This window comes from Chenopodium quinoa, unplaced genomic scaffold, assembly GCF_001683475.1.
Source record: "Chenopodium quinoa cultivar QQ74 unplaced genomic scaffold, ASM168347v1, whole genome shotgun sequence".
In the NCBI taxonomy this organism is placed as follows: Eukaryota; Viridiplantae; Streptophyta; class Magnoliopsida; order Caryophyllales; family Amaranthaceae; genus Chenopodium; species Chenopodium quinoa.
The window spans coordinates 10,390,844-10,410,867 of NW_018745448.1; the positions used below are offsets into that span (position 1 = coordinate 10,390,844).

General features: G+C 34.8%; 3 protein-coding genes across 3 annotated transcripts; 2 read left to right on the top strand and 1 right to left on the bottom strand.

Moving 5' to 3' along the window:
• The first annotated feature begins 1,844 nt into the window (after nucleotides 1–1,844).
• On the top strand, nucleotides 1,845–9,359 carry LOC110713655 (uncharacterized protein C57A7.06-like). Its single transcript, XM_021892116.1, has 11 exons — nucleotides 1,845–2,351; nucleotides 3,268–3,409; nucleotides 3,820–4,298; nucleotides 5,115–5,336; nucleotides 5,440–5,760; nucleotides 6,978–7,280; nucleotides 7,363–7,443; nucleotides 7,962–8,057; nucleotides 8,153–8,518; nucleotides 8,755–8,886; nucleotides 8,975–9,359. The coding sequence occupies exons 1-11, from the start codon at nucleotides 1,962–1,964 to the stop codon at nucleotides 9,125–9,127; spliced, it is 2,685 nt and encodes an 894-aa protein (XP_021747808.1). The 5' UTR covers nucleotides 1,845–1,961; the 3' UTR covers nucleotides 9,128–9,359.
• A 309-nt stretch (nucleotides 9,360–9,668) lies between these two features.
• Nucleotides 9,669–18,194, top strand: LOC110713656 (protein PLASTID REDOX INSENSITIVE 2-like). Its single transcript, XM_021892117.1, has 3 exons — nucleotides 9,669–10,167; nucleotides 10,262–10,360; nucleotides 17,960–18,194. Exons 1-3 carry the CDS (start codon nucleotides 9,955–9,957, stop codon nucleotides 18,173–18,175), a joined length of 528 nt encoding a protein of 175 aa, XP_021747809.1. The 5' UTR covers nucleotides 9,669–9,954; the 3' UTR covers nucleotides 18,176–18,194.
• A 50-nt stretch (nucleotides 18,195–18,244) lies between these two features.
• LOC110713657 lies at nucleotides 18,245–19,501 on the bottom strand. The gene is made up of 3 exons (XM_021892118.1): nucleotides 19,012–19,501; nucleotides 18,781–18,917; nucleotides 18,245–18,657 (listed from the first exon to the last, which is right to left on the bottom strand). The coding sequence occupies exons 1-3, from the start codon at nucleotides 19,280–19,282 to the stop codon at nucleotides 18,556–18,558; spliced, it is 510 nt and encodes a 169-aa protein (XP_021747810.1). The 5' UTR covers nucleotides 19,283–19,501; the 3' UTR covers nucleotides 18,245–18,555.
• Between the last annotated feature and the right edge of the window lie 523 nt (nucleotides 19,502–20,024).

Genomic DNA, 20,024 nt, shown 5'->3' on the forward strand with positions numbered 1-20,024 from the left:
GGTTGCGGGTTTGCGGTAGAGGAGTGACGGGTACGGGCTTGCAAAGAGGGATGGTTTTCCAGTAAGCAAGAGAGGAGGGGACGAGGCTGGGGAATAAATTGGTGGCTGGATTTGGGAAAGAAGGGGTGGCTGTGGCTTTTTTTATTTTATTTTATTTTATTTTTATTATTGTTGTTTTTGATTTTTTGGACTAATTACTGCAGGAGTGACACGTGACACTTTAATTTTTTTTAAATAAAACCTTTTTAGCAGGTAACTGGTTTTTGAGATTGATAGAAGAAAACGGAGGTGAAAGTTAGGATTATTGCAGAATAATCGATAGTTGGGATTATTCAAAGTAAATTGATCAAAGTTGGAATTAATAAAGTGTATTTTTCCTATATTTTTCATATTCTCTTTTCTTTCCACTTGCACTCACTTTTTTCTCAGTTTTTTTTTTAAAAAAATTTTTTTTTATTTTTTTTATTAACCAACCTTACTTTCATTATAAAATAATACATTCTACTTTTATTCATTTTAAAACTCCATGTACGAAGCTAGAATTGCAGCAAGTAATTAATAAATACGAAAAGGGTGTCAATTGGGTTTGCACTTTGGTTTTTTTGTGTTCGATTTATCGGTTTTCGAATTGTAACGGGTCGATTTTTGATGGATTGGAATTATTATCAGGTCAGTTCAGGCCAATTTTAAATAATTTCGGGTCGGTTCGGTTTATTTTTATTGCAGTTTCTTTTCGGGTCGGTTCGGTTTATTTTTATTGCAATTTCTTTTCGGATCGGGTTATAATTGGTTCAGGTCTTAATCGGTTCAAGTTTAATTTGGTCGGTTAAAAAATGGGGTTTGTCAGTTTAAAGTGGGTTTTGGGTCAAAGCATCTCGGGTTCTAATCGGGTCAGGTTGTAATCGATTCAGGTCATATCGGTTCGAGTTGAACTCAGTCGGTTTGACACTTGATTTTTCTAGTTTTAAACGGGTTTCGTCAACGTATATCTTCTAGTATATCCTCAACATTCTTTAATTAGTTATTCCGGTAATTATACGGAGTATTTATTAGTTGTTTAGCTTTATGTCCCTTTTTGGTATAATGATTTTCAGGATCAAATAATAATAACAAATCTTTAATACATTATAGTGTTCCATAAGCCATCACTCTTAAAAACACGGTAATATTTTTGCTTAAGAGTTTCAATGACATCAAAATTCCTAACCTATTCAATATAAATACTTCTTAGTTCAAATTAAACCCTTTTGTTTTACTAACGATAAAATACACCAATTAAAAAGAAAAAAAAACTCTATGGTCATAACGGGTTACGGACATACGGGTTATAAACCGTTTGGTTATAAGTTTATAACCAGTTACGGATTATAAATGGTTCGGTTATAACTTATTACGGGTTATAAACTATTCGGTGCTAACCAGTTACAAGTTGTAAACGATTTGGGTTTATCGGCTTTTTTTTCGGGTATAATCGGTTTCGGTTTATAATGGGTCGGTTTGCTATTGAGTTCGAAAGTACTCAGTTTGGGTTGTTCTTGGTTTCGGGTTGTATCAGTTCGGCTTGATAACGGGTATGGGTCATTAACGGTTCTCAAACATTCGATCGGTTCAATTTTAAGTTTTAAAAAATCGGGTCGGATCGATTTATGTTTTTAAAATAAAAGGTTATTAGCGGTTCGGTTTCTTTTCAAAATAGTTCTAAACGGTTCGGATTCACCAGTTCGAGTCGGTTTTTGACAGCTCTACAAGGAGAATAAAGTTGTTGGTGTAGAGCATGGGCAGCCAACCACACAACAAGCCCAATCAACTACCAAAAGAAAAGCCCAACAACAAAAACACAGGAAAATCCAAACTCACTTTCGTTCAACTCACAAAAATGCGCAACTCTTAATAACTCGCACACTCTTTTTCATTCTCTTACTTCGCGGCCGCCAAGCTTAAACCTCTGAAACCCCTCAACAATGGCGGACAAGAAGAGGAAATCCAGCGACGGTGCGAAACAGCTTCAGAGGAGAGAGAAAACACCGAAGAAATTCACCAGCAAAAAATCAAACCCTAAATCTTCTGGAAAACGCCGTGGTGGTGGAAGTGGAGGCGGAGGAGAGAGAAGAGGTCCTCGATTACCGTCGGCGTTTAGGAAGCAGCTTGATAATCTCGGAAACCCTAATTTATATGGTAATAGTGATGATGATGTTGAAGATGATGAAGTTATTGATTCGGATGAAGGTGAATTGAATTATGTTAAGGATTTGTACGAGTATGAGGAGGAAGTTGCGGAGGAGGAATCGAAGAAGAATCGACGATTTGATCATGTTGAGAATTATGAGTATGAGCTTCCTGAGAAATTCAAGGTTTTTGTTTCTCTTTCATTTTATGCTTTTCAATTACTTTGTTTTGATTGATTAAACTTGAAATTTCTGCAAAAATTGAATAAAATGAAGTAAAAGAGTTAATTTGTGGATGAATTAAAGTATTTTTAATTCATTATTAGATGCAGTTTAGTAGTAATTTATTGTATTTTTGTTATGAGCAATGCGAAATTTTGAAGTTTTAGAATTATTTTGTTGTGTTCTTAATTTATTTATTTGTACCCTGAATTGAAAATATTAGGTGTAGAATTTGAGAAATTGCATTAAGTTTGGGATTCTTTGCGTATGTATGGTGGTGTAGAATAATGGATTTGTTGGAATTTTGTGAGTGTAGTGATATTAATGGTTTGTTTACTGGTTTTACTAAAGTACTACTGTAAGGAGTTTTATGTTTCTGTTGAGTGGATGGCATACAATGACTTTTTTTCGAGGTTCTTAGGATCGTGTTAGGGTTTAGGGTCCTAGGGTTTAATGGTATGACTAGAATATGACAACATTATTGCTGATGTCATAGAAAGAGTGTAGGAGATTATTGGTTTATTCGTGAACCTTTCAAATTGAGATGAGGGGTATTAGTAAGTACTAAGGACTTAGAAGTGATCTTTTACACATGAGAAACCTTATGATCAACACATATGAGAAACCTTATGATCAACAGTGATCGTCATGGTTGCATGGCCTAAGTTTAGGAATGGCAAATACATACATAAGAAAAGATAAAATTATTTTTGTCTTTTTAGTCAACCAAGTGCTACTGATGTTGAAGTGGCATAAGAAAAAGTAATACCAGGAAAAATTGATATCCTTCTTGGACTAAATGATAGCCAATGTGGAAATGTATCTGTTTCAATGTTGATAAAGTATGCAGCTTTTAGATGTTCTACTGTTTCCTGTGTAGGATGAAGACATACTCTCTGAGGATGACGACGATCTAGGTCCTGGAGATGAAGATGATGATTCCATTGACAAGGAGTATGATGAGGGTAGGCATGCAAGAATGCTGGAGGATATTACTGGAATCCATACTCAGGCTTTTGCTGGTAAATGTGCTGTGTTTATTATGTGATGTCTCTCAAATAGCTTTGATCATAAGTGGTGCAAATGTTGATTTGATGTTTATATTATTCGATCTGCCAGAGGTGTAAAATTAATCTATTGCTAGAACAAGTTTTAAAGAAACTTAGCAAAACTGTAGATACGTTTTCCATTTATTATCTGGACAAAACGATTTTTTCGCTATCTGGGCATTCTAAAGAATCCCCTTTTGGTGCTGTTAGGCTGAAGTGCTGTTGTTGTGTATAGTGACTGTTTTTCAGTATTGATAAATGCTTCTTTCATTTCTGATTTTCTTTTATGCTATAAAAGTATGAATACTTGATTGGAAACAACTTTGATAAATAAATGAAGTGAAAATCACTGCACAATTAGGTCTAAAATTTTGATTTATCAGACAAAAAGAGGAAGAGACGTGCTGCTGTTTCAGAGGCTTATCCAGAATCTGAATTTAACCCTAGCTGTGATGTCCTCAGCGGTAATGGGAGTATCAGTATTCAAGATCTTCTGGATCCTCTTCGAGGAACTCCTAGTTTCAGCAAGCTTAGGAAAAGGATTGAACATGTTGAAAAGAAAGGAGAAACAGTTCAAGCTCCACTTCCAAAGCCAGAACGAGAGAGGTTGGAGAGGGGGGCAGCATATGACCACACAAAGAAGGATATTACTAAATGGGAGCATCTCGTGAAGAGGAATCGAGAAGCTCCCACACTCTATTTTGACCAAGGTAATGATATGGGTCTTCCAACCGTGGGAACTATGGCTTCTGAGTTCAAACCACGAACTGATTTTGAGAAGGCAATTGCATCAATATTGGATAACAAAGAGATCTCAGAAGCTTACAAGAATGATGGTGCCAAGCTTCTTGAGCTAAACAAGGTAGGAGCTGGTTTACATTGCATTGGTTTTTATGAATTTTGTTTGTTGTTTCTCTTTTCAACTATACAATTAGGAAACAAAATGTTATTGAGTTGTAACATAGAAGGGAAGTAGATTACACTAAGTGACTAAGCAATAATCGTTGCTTACCAGTGCTAGTAGTATAACATAACCACATTTTCTATAAATTGAAAAACAAAGAAAAGTCACAGTTTCCATTGTCTTTTGTTATATGTGAAACATCTGCAATTACTTGTGGAATTGATGGCACAAATGATTACTTATCAAATTAAAGTAATGAGGTGGCTTTTACTAAGTGTTTAATCATAAATTATACCTGTATAAAGAAGGAAAGGGAGACTACTTAATATTCTATTGCCAATGGGTAGTATGGCAGGGTGTGTAAACGCAAAGCAAACCTGTGGCATGTATGGTGTTATTCCTCATACTTGCTCTATTACCCTTTTTGACAAAGCCTAGCCTAAGAATTTTCTACTACAACTGTTAGGTAAGAATAGAAGCGGATGGCAGTGTGAAGTGGTATTTGTTGAAAACATAATCCTAGCCTAAGAATTTTCTACTACAACGGTTTATTTTCTACTTTAAGTTGAATGTCTCTGTGTAGTTCATGCAATAATTTTGTCGCCTCGTAAAGGAACAAAGTGTAAGCATTGTGCTGTACTGAATGTTTGGAGGATTGAAAGTTTTTGTGATTGGGATCAGAATTAAAATACCATGAATTTATGTTGTTTGTTGCTCTTGCATGCCATTACTTAGATTGAAAATTTAATATGTTCCTCTTGGTATGGTGTACAGATATCTATCGAAGAAGTGAAGGACCGCCAGAACAGACTTGCTAAAATGCGCAGTCTACTTTTCCGTCATGAAATGAAAGCAAAACATGTTAAAAAAATTAAGTCCAAGACTTATCATCGCTTAAAGAAAAAAGACAAATTGAAGGCAGCTTCTTCGGATTTGCAAACCGATCCTGAAGTCGCCAAAGAGTATGCTGAGAAACAAGAAAGAAAACGAGCAGAGGCATGTAAAATGATGTGCTGTTGTTGTATGTTTAATGCTGTATATGTGGTTTAGCCAATTTCACTCAATGACGAATCATTGGTATTGTGTTTTTATGGTGCAGGCACGCATGACACTGAGGCACAGAAACCAAGGAAAGTGGGCTAAACGTGTTCTTGAACGCGGTTTAAGTAAACAAGATGAAGGTACTCAAGCTGCTATAGCTGAGCAGTTGAATCTTCATAATCTTCTGACCAGGAAAATTAATTCCATGAAGGATGGCAGCAGCAGTGATGATAGCAGTGATGAGGATGATGAGGATATGTATAGTTCAGATGAGGAGGGGGCATCTAAGTTATTGGCTAAGGCAAAGGAGAAAACGATTAAAATAATGGAACAAGAGGATGAAGTGCCTGATTCAGGGGTTCTTTCATTGCCTTTCATGGTATATTCTGCCCATTTCTATTGTTTGCTTATTGTGTTTCATCACATCATTCTTGCATCCCTTTGCTCTGTTTTGCGTGGAATGGAGGCTTCTGAAACCTATAATGGATCTTATCTTAAGAAAAATGGATGGCACAAAAAAGGATTAAAAAGATAAATTCTGCCTTTCCTGGGCATCCGTGTAATCATTCAGGACGTTAATTTGCTGTTAACTGTTATATTTTGCACTGTTATTAGCTGAAGATTTTATTATAGTTGCACTTTTTTGGGGCTTGTGGCTTTCCTTTTATTTTCAAGAACTCAACGTTGACCTTCTCTTCCAACAGTTCAAACTTGTTCAAAAATTCTTCTCAACAATTCTTGTAGTTCTTGTCATTCAATATTTTTTTTAATTTTATTTTTTTAGTTCTTTGCCCTCTTTCCTCCTCAAAGCTCTGGCTCTGCAAATATGGATTGAATGATCTCAGAAGAGGGGGTGGAGGTGGTGGTGGTTGTATTAACTAAGCAGAAAAGAGTATAAGCTCCTTCATAATGGAACTTAAATGGCATTCAAAGCCAAGAGTTTTTCTGGTCCTATAAAGCTAAAATTGAAATTATGTGAATCTGGTCAACATCTTCTGCTTCAATCTTTAGCTTTGCCATTGCATTCTTGAAGCTTTTCACTTCGGATTTCTCTTTCTTTGCCAGTTCAATTACATATCTATCCTTTGATATTATTTTTTAATATGTACAATTATAGTAATGTCCATGTTTTTCTCTGTATTTATTGCTCCTTCCTCATAATAGACTTTGTTGACCTCTCCCGACATTGTGAAGTTCTCCAACTTATCCTATTTTCTCCTCCTGAACCTAGGGAATCATCAGGCCTAGTGGCAGTTTTAATGAAATGTGATGTAGAAATGACAATCAAACTACATCTTTGAACAAGGTTTGTTCACCAGCCAAAGATCTGTAGAGAGATGAGAGATTAATGCAACAGGTTGGGTAGTTAAAGTGCGCATTCCCATGCTTCATCCACTAACGTGCATGGTGGAGAACAGTGAGCAATTGATGGGAATTTAAATATTAAATGGGGTGTTTTTTTGGGGGGGAGGGGGGGTTGAGTTTAGGTAACTTAGGTTATTTTCATGTTTGATTGGTGATTTTGATTCTCATATACATATGGTATTAAGATTTTTGCTTTCACTATCTGTTTTCTAACTCTTACATTAATCATAGGTACGAGGGCTGGAGAAAAGAAAGGAGGCTGCTAATGAAGAAGCCAAGCGCGCTCTAGACGATTATGATTTATCTTTAAACCAGAGTGCAGGAAAGGGCCTGAAGGAAGGGACTTCCAGTGGTAGACGAGTTTTTGGCGTACCCAAAAAGAAGATTGAAGAGGCTGCTAACGTAAAGCATAGACCTGATGTTGACAATTATGGCAGTGATAATGAAGATACCATTGAAGAGAAGGATGATATTGACATTGATTTGGATGTACTTCGTGATGATTTGGAGACTGTTGATGATTCAGCTTTCAAAGTAATTAAGTCCTTGCCTTATTTCTTACATTGAGGGTATAATTGTTACAAATTAGCTTGATTAATACTGCTGTACTTCGCAGAGTGTTATTGATGTAGCTAAAGACTCTGGGCCAAGAACAAGCCACGATGTTTCTGTTTTCACATCTGGTTCATGGAAACAGGTTAGAGCTATTCTGTATATCTGCGTTGTTTATTCTTGCCTGTCATATGGGGGCAGTTGCAGTGTCATCACTGTCATGTGCTGATGAGCTAAGGCTTTTTGGGCATTCTATGTACTGCCCCAATGCATTCTGTTACCTGCTTTTACGCAATTACACTCTTCCTTACAGACCTTACCCAATCTATGTGATACCTTGTTCTAGCTTCATAATATCAGTTTACTTGTCTTTAAAGAAGGTGTGGAAGCATGGAATAAAATGATATACCTTTTCCGCCTTTGCTCTTCCCTTTTGTTTCCTTGGTGACGTCGCAATGGTGTTCTCCTTTGACTATATGTTTTTTTAAACATGATGCATCTAAGTTGTTTCATGACAAAATGAAAAAGGTTGAATGAGTTGGGCTTGGGGATCCTAGTGAGCAAACTGAGACACTAAACACCCCTTTTAGATCCTTATGAGCTTAGAAACATTGTGCTGAAATGTTGAATTTTTATTTATAACTCTAATGATCATGTATACAGATGAAGAGTGGGGGTAAAGTGGGTTCCACTTCTAATACCAATGTCAAGAGTGTGCGGGAGGTTGTAAAACCTTCTCCAAGCAATGATAGTGAAGAGGTAAACATATCATTGGATGTTTTGCATGTTTTGCTTACATATATAACTATGAGGACGTTTTGACAGCCTTGCTGTATGTGCACTTGATTTATTAGGAAGTAGAGGATGACAGTGATACAGACAGTGGTGGGCATATGATAGATGGGATGTTGACTTCAGGGAAAGCTTATGAACTACCGTCAAATGAAGAGCTAATAAAGCGTGCATTTGCGGGGGATGATGTGGAAGAAGAATTTGAAAAGGTTAAAGATGATGTTTTAAATGAAGAGAATCCTGAGCCAGAGAAGCCCCTTCTGCTTCCTGGATGGGGTCAGTGGACTGATGTCCAAAAGAAAAGGGGTTTGCCTTCTTGGATGCTGGAAGAGCATGCAACTGCTAAGCAAAAGCGAGAAGCAGCTTTAAAAAAAAGGAAGGATGCACGTCTTAAACACGTAATCATATCTGAGAAAGTAGATAAGAAGGTCAGTGTTATAGTCTTTGTCATATTTCCATCTGCTTCATTTTATTGTTGAAAATTAAGTGGTGGGTAAAATTGTCAAGGGGAACTCGTCTTGTTTAATTAACTAGGTCATGTACTAGATAATACTCCCTCCAATACAATTTTTCTATCTACGCATCTAAATTATTCCACATTCTATTACTTTGAAATATCGATGTGGATCAAACTTGCCTAATGCTGTCATGTGTTAACTGGCAGGGGGAGAAATTGTATGCAAAGACGCTGCCTTATCCTTTTGCTTCGAAAGATGTTTTTGAACAGAGCATCCGTATGCCTATTGGCCCTGAATTTAACCCTGCAACAGCTGCTGGGGCTCTTACCAGGCCAGAAGTGAGCTCTCTCTCTTGTTTTCCTCCTCTCTCTCTCTCTCTCTCTCTCTCTTGTTTTCCTCTGACATTTAGTGTGTTCATTCAAACAGGTCGTAAAGAAATCTGGCATGATCATTAATCCTATCAAATTTGAAGAAGTAGATCCACACGAAAGAGTGGAGGACCAGAAGCAACGTGGACGGAAACAAAAATCAAATAATAAAAGTTCTGCCAAAAAATCAAGGCGTAGTATCAAAACATAAGTGAGTGATTTGGCACTGATGTTTTTCCATGACATGTGTAATTTAATTAAGCACGCAATTTTGTAGTGTTTAGGCATGGGTTTTGTTGTAACAAGCTTACCCATTTTAGTGAGAGGGGTGAGATTTGTTTCTGTCAGACCACAGTCTACAGATATTTGGCCTGCTTGGCTAAGATGTATTCTTTTATTTTGTGGGCAATAAAGCTCCCGGAAAGGTTTTAATCTTCATAATATACGAGTCTGAATGCTCTAGCTTTTAATTATTGCTTAAATATTGGTTAGCTGGGGTACGGATTGATGTAGTAGGTTTCAAACTTTCAATTGACCGCTACTGGTTCAGCACATTCACAGTGCGCATAGCTACACTTGTGATGGCTGTGAAGGTGAGGGTGTTCATTACATATGCATGTATTGTGCACTTTGAGCACCGCGTTGGATGCTATCAGCTACACAAAACAATTTGCTGTAGGTCATCAGTCTTGATCGTATCCTTATGCAAGTTTCATCACTATTTGTACAATTGTATCAATTAGACCGTTTTCTACGTAGTACAAACTTTTCAAGCAACACATTGCTAAGGAGGAAAAAAAAAAACATTTATGCATCAATCATTATCTGGCTGAGAATTTGCCATGATATTATGCTACCTTATATTCTAAAGTTCAATTATGGCCGTAAATTCAATAATTAACAACCCAATAAACTATTATAGTCCATAAACATGTAGTATACTCAAGTAGTAAAGACAATATATTGCAAGGAGATGTGCATTGAACCAAACTAAAACTTACAAGCCTAGAAAATTTAAGTGCAACAATATCTCCATTAATGGCGCTTTACTCTTCCCTCCACTTTTCAACTAACTTGATCAATACTCCCGCCAAATTGCCAACATTCAACCATCTTATCTTGCGCCCCTCTTCTCTTATCCTGCGCCCTCGCCGCCATCGAACTGAGTCTCTCTCCTCAATTCTCACACTCCGAGCAAATCCGCCTCGGAAATACGTGTATCCTGACCCAATTCCAGAATTTGCTGAAGCTGTAATAATAACATTGCACAAATTTGTTTCTGTAATTTTATTGCTTTTTTTTTTATTATTATTATTATTTTATTTTTTTTCTTGGGGTATTGCAGGAAACCCGGAAGTTCAAGATTGAATTAAAGAAGACATTGTTGAAAGATGAAGAAGCATTTGGGGATGAACTCGACAGGGTTGTGGATGAATGCGCCAAGGTGAGTCATTTACAGCTTGATTTCAATATGATATTATTTGTTTTTTTTCTTATAAGAATCTGCTCTTAAGGTGTTCGATGAATTGCTTGAATGAACTTATTTGTGTTGATTTGGGATTGAATGGTTGTTATGACATGTCTGCTGTTGGATTGTTTGTTAGTTGGCAGTTGGGTTGGTTGGGAGTTAATTCATAAAGTGGTTATCTTTCTGTTGTGGCGGGAAATTCTGTTAGCTGTAGGTTCATTATATAGTGAGGGGAAATGGGTTCCATTTTTTATTTCAGACATCATAAATTCATAATCCTTTCATTCTTTCTCCATTTGCGAGTTTATTGTCTTTAACTCAATACAAAATTTAGGTTGGTGTTTTTTGGGTTGTGTTCCTAGGATGCGCGATCATCAACTAAGCCATTTGAGAATGCTAGGCAATCTTCGAAGTGGATATGATTTTTTAGGGATATTGCCCATATGGATCCTAAGTACTTAAGTAGTGCTTTTTTCACCAGCAGCAAGATGTAGGCTGATTTTGTGATTTCAGAGAGCTGGGAGAGTGAAAGTACACTCAGACAGCCATTGAATAGATATCCGAACTTCATAGTTCTAGAAATTAGTTATGTGCAACCAGCCATTGGGGTAGGGAAACTAAACCAGGAGGGTCCCAAAAGACAAGAACAATATGGACAAAGAAAGTTCGTGAGTCAACACTGCACCCTTAGCCCTCAGCCCCTTACTCGAGCCTGGTTCAACCAGCATGCACATGTACTAGCCTAAGTTATCCAGCTTTGGTCCATAAACGTATTCTGAGGTACAAGGGATATGTATAATATGAATCATGAGCATCTGTTATAGTTCTTCAGTTTCTTCCACGTTTAATTAGATTTTTTTTGGACTAATTCTAACAGTTTTCATTTCTTGAAGTAGACATAATTTAAGTTCACTGCGTGAAGTAAAGGTCCTAATGAGTAGTGAACCTTGAATAGCTAAAGAAGCATTCATAGTTTCTATCTATGTCTGCTAAAGGCCAGCCAAATACCCCCCTCCCCACACACATTGATTTGTTAGCATCAGATGAGTTGGAAGGATCTAATCCATGGGCTTTTGGGACCAAGTAACACACTAAAGAGAGTTGGTAATTTGAAAACTTTTTGACAATAGCAGCTTGCCAATAATAAATTTGAATGTACGTATGAGTATTTCACACCTAAACGACTTGGGTTAGAAGTGTTACAAGTAATCACGGGAAAGGTTTTTATGCTTGTAGAGAATATATACGTAGTATAAAGGTGTTCCATCTTTGGGGGGATTATAGGAAACTACTATTTCGAGTTTTGATCAATAATGAGTCTTTAGTAAGGCTCAGTTCATGACTACCACTTCTTTCTAGTATTGGGCTGGTTACATAGATTATTTGTAACTTCTTTTATGTTCTTGACGATATTCTATTTACTTTCTAAGTATGGATAGAAATATCAGGGGTTTGTAACATAAAATTTGGTTTGAACTGCTGGGCCGGGTATGTCATGCATTGATCTGTCTTCTCAGCTTCACTTCAAAACCCTGTCTTCTCTAGCTCCATATTCTCTTTCCATCTTTTAGTACTATTAATACTCGAAGAAACTCTTAAGACATACTATCTGGTATACATGCATGAATGTTTCTTCCCTTCTGAATTGATATTCCTATATCTTTAGATGTCTGGTAAAAGTTCTCATTTATAAATATGCATAGCAATATCTTATGATTAGTTTCCCCAATAAGTCATTATGGTGTATAGAGTCCTTGAGGATAAGTTATGCGGATGTGGTTTGATTACGCTTGTTTGATACTACCTCCTATACTTTAACAGTATAACCAACCCAACTAGTTAACATCCACGTTAGCTTTTCATAATAATACCACTGCTTAAGATAGAAACGGCCCTGGATCATAAATAGTCTTGTAACTCCATGTTATATCCTTAATAATTATTTCCTCCGTTTCCTTGTAGTTGCAACTCACATTTTATCACGACATTTTAGAAAAGTGGACCTCAGATAATATAATAAACTTAAATGGGGTTAAGAGGTTGATAAAAAGCATAAACAAGTGGGTCGTGAGCTTTAAATAAAGATAATAATATAATATTCACCATAAAAACCTTTATTTATAGTGTGTTGCAACTATTGTGACATTTTCATTTTAGAAAAGTGTTACAACTATAAAGAAACAGATGAAATATAAAAGAGTATGACAAAATAACAAGTAGCAAACTTTTGTTTCAATTAAGCCTAAGACTAGTAAAGAATAAATCACTAGAATGTCGGTCTATTACTATAGGTTGCTAGTAATAGTACCATTTCAAATAAATGCTTAATGGAGAGATGTTTGGGTGTATTGTTGTTCCTCTTTAATAATAAAAATGAAAAAACACAATCAAATGCTTTTGGTCGGCATCATGCAATTATTGGGACAAAAATTGCGAGAGTACATCTAACCATGTACACTTCACATGGTATTCTCTAACTAATAGTCTAGTAGTAGCAAATTAATGACCTTTAGGAAGAATGGTCGTTATTGCAAAATCTAAGGAGCCAGTTCTAGGATTAGTCACATTCACCTTGTTAATTGGTAGGGATAGGATATCCTCTTAAGTAAAATACTTCGTATTTAGTTAATTTTTGAAGTTAACTCTTTGCAAAATCTTCACCAACCAATTATAAGGTACATCCAGGCTTTTTTTTTTTTTTTTAACGATGATCGTAATAGTTGCTTCTTCATGCATCTGGATTGAATTTGATTATGCATAATATTATAAGATCAAATTACATCATATATAAATAATTAATTTTCGATGGAGGGAATGTCACAAGTGTTTTATTTGAGTACGTCATTGATCAAATAAAATATGCAAATTATCATCCTTGAAGTTGATAAATCTTCATCTTATGATTAATAAATAAAATTAAATTGAAAGAGCTCTCATATATGGGGTTCATGATTGAACATGATGCCGCGTGTTTTGATAACAGTAGAGTTAGGGTGTTCATGTTGTTTAATTAATGTCATCCGACCGTCTTATTATCATTATTTAGTTTTCATTATTAAATGTGGGTCACTTTCTTAACATGAAATGCTTATCATAGTTATTAATATTGTATAATTAATTTTATCTTGTGCTTACTCATCAAGTTTCATAAGAACTTAGATTATTGTTCTTTTGAATCAGTCCATTTTGTGTACACTTCATAATGGAATAAAGTTTAATTGGTTTGTTTTTCATAATTGAACCATTAGTGCTTACATTATGATAAGTTCGTTTTGTCTATCCATGCCAATTGCCAAGTAGTCTTAATATATGCTTTTTGCCGATTTGCCCTTTCAAAACAATTATCTTTGAACTACTTCTCCCGTTTTACTTTAGTTATGTTTTGACACTGATGAACTCTATTTATGTGAGTTACTTTGACGTCTTTTGTGATTTATTTTTTGGAAAAAATATAATCATGCTGAATTGGGTTTTGTAAATTCATCTCATTGTTTATTTTTCAGATACATATATATAATGTTTAAATTTTCTTTATTAAAAATTAAATAAATTATTCTTTGAAATCATGCATGTTTTAGCTTATAAGGGTATTTAGGTCATTTTAAATATGAGAATAAATTGGTCTATTTAATGCATGAATCATATTGAATAAAACACTTAACGAGCTAATGAAGCTTCAAAAGAATATTGAATATGGGTGTAATGATGGTAATTTGCTACTGTTTTCTCAAATGTGAAACTAACTTATACGTGCGCATAAAATATAATAGGATTCAACCAAAAAAGAGAAAAAAGTATGTGTCATTTAGTATTTTTTTTTTTTTTTTTTTAAGATTAAAAGCATCTGTATATGAATTAGCCAAGTCATTCTCATAGTTAATGCATTATGCTTTGGTTCAAGGAACTAACAATTGGATCATGTGGGACTGTGGCTTGTTATAAACCTGAAGTACGTGTGGTGTTACCGGATAACCTTAATGAAATATATAAGATCAATCAGCAAGAAAGAATAAACTAGTATATCTTGAACTATAATATGTAAGTTATCCATTAGGCCAAATGTATGTGAATAAATGTCAAGCATAAGTACTCTATATAGTCATGTAGTCACTACAAATCAACCAAGGTTGTTAAAAACGACGAAAAACTCATTTTGTGACTTTGAGGATACAAGTTCAAGTTCCACCAAATACCTTTTGATGGGATTGAGAATTCCATTATCTGTTCGACTTAATTGTCTAAAAATATTTTAATCTAAACTGAACATTGCTTAGGCGTAGTCATAAAGGCAGTTTTAGTTTTTAAAATGTTTGAACATGTATAAACACATGCAATCAAGTCGGGAAAGGTGGTACTTGTAAAATATAGTGGTCTTTCGTTACAAGTTCCAAGTCTTACACAAGCCTTACACTATAGTAAAGTATACTTCTTCCAAAGATACTAACCATATAATTTAATCACTTTTATATGTCATATACACACATTTAGTAGGTGTATGAAGCTATAAACATAATTATTTATTAAGATATTCTAATATAGTTTAGCTACTTGACAAATTTGGGCAATACATGATTAAGTCCTTGATTCGTTACTAAGACAAGGAAACATCAAAAATCTAACTCTGAACAAACAGTATGCTTTTATGTCTCTTTGTTCCACCATTTTTTTATTTTTATTTTATCAAAAATGTTAACCTAATGAGATATTGAGATTATATAGTGCCAGAAAATCTGACCTAACCTAATGTAGGAGGTAATCTTTGACCATGTAAATACATTAATTGTTATTTGACCGTATAACTAAGGTTAATTTTTCGTTTTTTTTTTTCTACAATGAGGATATGGAGCTCTATTGAATTGGAACCTCTCATGGGTTAATCCGTCTAGCTTTACAGGTTAAACTCTTTGGGAGTGAGTCGGAACCTCTTATGGGTTAATCTGTCCAGCTTTATAGGTCAAGGGAGAAGGACAAGAGAATCCTCACCACCAAACAACTCATAGTGAGATTTGATCCCTTGACTGAAAGTATATACCCATTAGGTTAAACTCTTATCACTAGATTAAGCCTTGCTTGATATATAAACAATGTTAATTACATCCTATAAAAATAAGAAATTGATGAAGTACGTACTTATATTTGTTGTCTTGAATTATATTCTTCCTGCTACTAAATATATTATTTGTTATTCACATGTGTAAACATCTTTGGTTTTAATTGTCAGTCTATGTAAGCCATGTGAGGTGTTTTAGATCTTAGGGCTCACCTATTTAATTAAAGATTTGGACTTTTCTTGTTCAAAAACTGACCCATGTAGGGCACTACTACACTCCAATATCTTTGAAAGTGACTAAAACCATTCAATAATAATCTCTATGATTTTTCTCTTGTCCTTGATTTAAATTTCAGGTTATGCAGTTACATTAAGTTTTGATAATTTTTAATACTATGTTAATCCTACTACTTCAAACTAACAAGTAATAACATCAATAAATTGAAATTAGGAGTTTTAGACCATTATTGATGTTGTGTCGTTATGACATAAAAAATGTTTGTGAAGTGCAAATAATATGAAGTGTACAAATAATAAGAAAGGAGGGGGGGGGGGGGGAATATTATCATTATACACTTTGTCAATATGTTTTTTTGGAGAAAATAATGGTTAAGGTTTCGACTTCAAAACATGCATAATGTTGTACAGAGTATATGAAGTTAAGTAAACATCTTGTGGTTACTGGTTAAATGAGGAAGTAACCATCAGAATGGATTTTAAAGGCTTGGTATTACTTTTCTTCCATATGAAAAACCGTTTTCCCATTATGCTTTCTATCCAGTAGATAGATGGTACAAATAATGATGAATTGGTTTATAAGGGGACTAAAATTTGACCAAATTTATTAGGTTGTTGCCCATTTGTGGGTCTACATTTTTCTCATCCAAACATTCTAATTTCTCATCAGTATCTTCTTGAACATTTTTAATGGACTTTTTGGAATTTTGTGGGAGGTACAACGTAAAGAAGTGGACTTTCTACAATTTTATTTTCTATTTTATAGGGTTATTTTCAGTCATTCTTTAATTTGTTTCTTAATTACCCAATCATAATCACACAGGATTATTGTAAAGATTATCTGTATATTTAACACATTTATAATACTATTATTGACTTTAATGTCAGGAATCTTAATGACAACAAGACCTTTTTTATTCAAAAAAATGTCATAAAATTCATACTATCAATATAATCTTAGTTAGGGAGAAATTTTGTAATTATCATTTGTTAATCTATCTCCTAAAATTGGGTGGTTAATTTAAACTGTGGGGCCCTGCTGACAGAAAATCTAGTTGCAGTTGCTGTCAAAATTTCAGGAAACTAGTTCAGAGGCTTCTCTTTGCTGTGCTCAGAAAATCATCCAAATCACATAAATCTTGAGTGCGGATTCGTTGAATTAACCTGTTTTTAGTTAATCTTTTGTTTTTGGAACATACTCTTGAATTCTGTACTGTGGTTCTTCTCCTTTGGTGGGACATCTGCTATAGATCGGAAAAGAAAGAAAACATGAATCTGGTTATTTAGTTTTAAAGTTGATGATAGAGAGTGTCAATTTTTTAGGCTATGTCCATATCATTGAACGAACATTTGGTATCTTGTCATACTTCCATGAACTTTCCTTCGATTGGTTGTTGGTTGTTACAGATGTGTATGTAATGCACTTGGATTGCATTTAGAGAGGAAAGATGGATATAGACATTTAGTAAACTTAAACTGTGGTTTTGTTCTGTTTGTATTAGGCTTCAAAGGATAGTTTTGAGCAAAAGCCTTGCTACAACTTCAGCTCTTAATTCCATGTATGGATTAAGGTCTATGATGTTAGGGTGTAAATGAACCAATGCTCTTTGTGAGTTGATGACCGGCTTGAGTCTGTGTTTGTATAAGACTAGTACAGGCTTGTTCTTTTACGATCATGAATAACATTTTCATTAATTTAGTGTGTTTATGAACAATATGTTGATTTACATTTATCAATAGTTTAGTTTGAATATGATATTTATGTCCATAAATTTATGTGCAAGTATTTGTCTCTTTGATAGAAATAAAGTTCATTGATGAACACAATTCAATTGATTTATGCTTGGATTGATCGAATTTGAGCTAAATCTGAACACGCTGATTTCGAAATGAGTTTAGGTTTGAACAAGCTTTTGACTTCGACTTAGTTAGCTCAGTTCAAACTCAGCTTGAAGATGAAAAGCGCAATACTTGATTTTGCTTGAACTCTTGCAACCTAGAACACAATAATGTTTTCAACCTAAGGATTAGCAACACACATGTAATTGTGACTTCTCAGAAGCGTACTGAAAAAGTTGATGTCTTTATCTATCTCATGAAGGTTGGTAAATGCTGTGTCAACCAAACATTTTCATAGCTCGAGGGAACTCGAAATTATGGTTCATCTTATTGCCAATGCTTTCAACAAACCTGTTATCAATTTTTGTGCTATAACTACTTTTGAATAATGACTTGACTTGTGTAAATGAAGTTCGCTTATGGTACTTTTTGCATGAAATTTGAAACAGATACTGCATGAATTTTTGAACAAAGAATATGGAGGGCCAGGAACATTATTGGTGGAGCCTTTCACAGACATGCTAATTGCTCTTAAGGACAAAAATTTGCCTGCTGCTCCGTTGGCTACTCGAGCTTCTTTGCTATGGGCTCAAAACTACATTGATCGCGACTGGCAAGCCTGGAACTCATCAGCTTCCAACAGTCAAGTAAACCATCATTTCTAATATTTTGTAACTTTATTTTACAGCTGAAATTTGTAGATTGATCCTTTGAACAACATTGCAAAATTCATGTCATTTTTGAGAAGGAACTTAAATTCATACAAGCTTACATTAGCACAATTTTTCCAGATTTACAAACAGTCAGCCCTTTTTTTGCACCCTTCTTTTTCCAGATTTATAGTTTCATTTATCTGTCTATACACAGGAATTGGCATTTAAGATGCATCAAAACTGGACTTGAAAAGAGGTTTGACCCCCCTTTATCCTTCTCCTTTAGCCCATTATTTCCTTCCCTTTTACAAATCTCTCAAAAGTCTTTTCTTCTTGAAGATAAGGTAGCTTGTTAGTTCCATATTGATGATCTTCATTCAGTCTTTTGGATATTAGCTTGTAGCCTCAGAAATGCTCTGTAAAGAAGGCCGCCATGTTTTCGATCTCGAGTTCATCGATCTTGATGTTAATTTCTGTCTGTCATGGTCTGATCCCTGTTTTCATCAAATTCAATCCCTATTAGTTTCTTCAACAAATTAACCAAATTATATTAATGAAAAAGAAAAACTTTAAACTCAAAAGTATCAAAATATTCAGTTTTTTTCCTCTGTTTTTACCTGATCATTTTTATCTGATTCATTTCTTTTTTCTTCTCTATCTTTTCCCTCACTTGTTTGTAGCTTGTCACTTCCTGACCCCTTTTCATTCACCTTTGCCTTAGCCATTTTTTTCGCCATGAGAACTTTCTTAACCTCTGTCACCATCAAACAACAAAGGTTAGTTAGTCACTTTTTGACATCAAGACCAAACAAAAGAAAGTTTTCTATAATGATCAACATGGTACCAACCTTGAGAAGTAACGAGACGATAAGCCCGGCCTAGGACAAGAGTATCCGTAGGTCGGAGCAGCTTAACCCGGGTGTACCGGACTGATTTCTTCTTATCCGAAGCTCCGGCTTCGTCGTCGGAAAGAGGGAGAGGGATGATGAGGGATACATAGTGACCAGGGTTCATCTTCATCACTTCATTAGCAGTAATAGGCCAATACATTCTCTCAACTTTACCACTTGGATGTTGTATCACTAATGCTGCTGCATCAACTGCTTGGCAATTCCCCATTTTTCTCACTTTTTTTCCCCCTCTTAGAAGAAAGAAAATGGATGTTTTAAGATTAGATTGAATATAAGGGGAAGAGAAGAGAAGTGAAAATAAGGACAAGTCTTTATCTTAAGGGGGTTCCCACCACCATTAATTAAACAAGGAAAGCTTCAACTTACACTACTTTGCTTAGCTTAGCTTATTTAGCTATATCTTTGTTGTTGTACTACCACTATGAGTCTATGACTATCTCACCCAACTTAAGTTATGGGTATATATACCTACAACTTTCCTACATTGGACGGCAATTTTTTATAATAACTTAGATTTAGGTAAGCTCGGGTTTTTTTTTTTTTATTATTAATTACTCTTCCTATCTGTATTTGTTCTTTCTATTTTGACTTTTTTAACGCTATTTAAATTATGAAGAAAAAAAATAAATAGCAGAGACAAATAGTATAACGATTTTTTATTTAGTCCGTACATTTTATATTTTATGTAACAATAATATGGTATCCTAATTGCTAAACTAATAATTTAGTAATCATGTGTTGGTCAATTAAGCACCAAAGAAGGTGCCTGAAATATAGGCATATAGCCTTTGCTAAGGGACCCATATGGGTTGATGTCATCCTAAAGTGGGGTCCTAATTTGGCCGTCATCGGCACTGTCGACGGAAGTGATCAAGAACTTTTGTGATTAAAAACTACTAATTACAAATTGGAAATGATAATCTTAAGTATTATAATTTATAATTTGATTT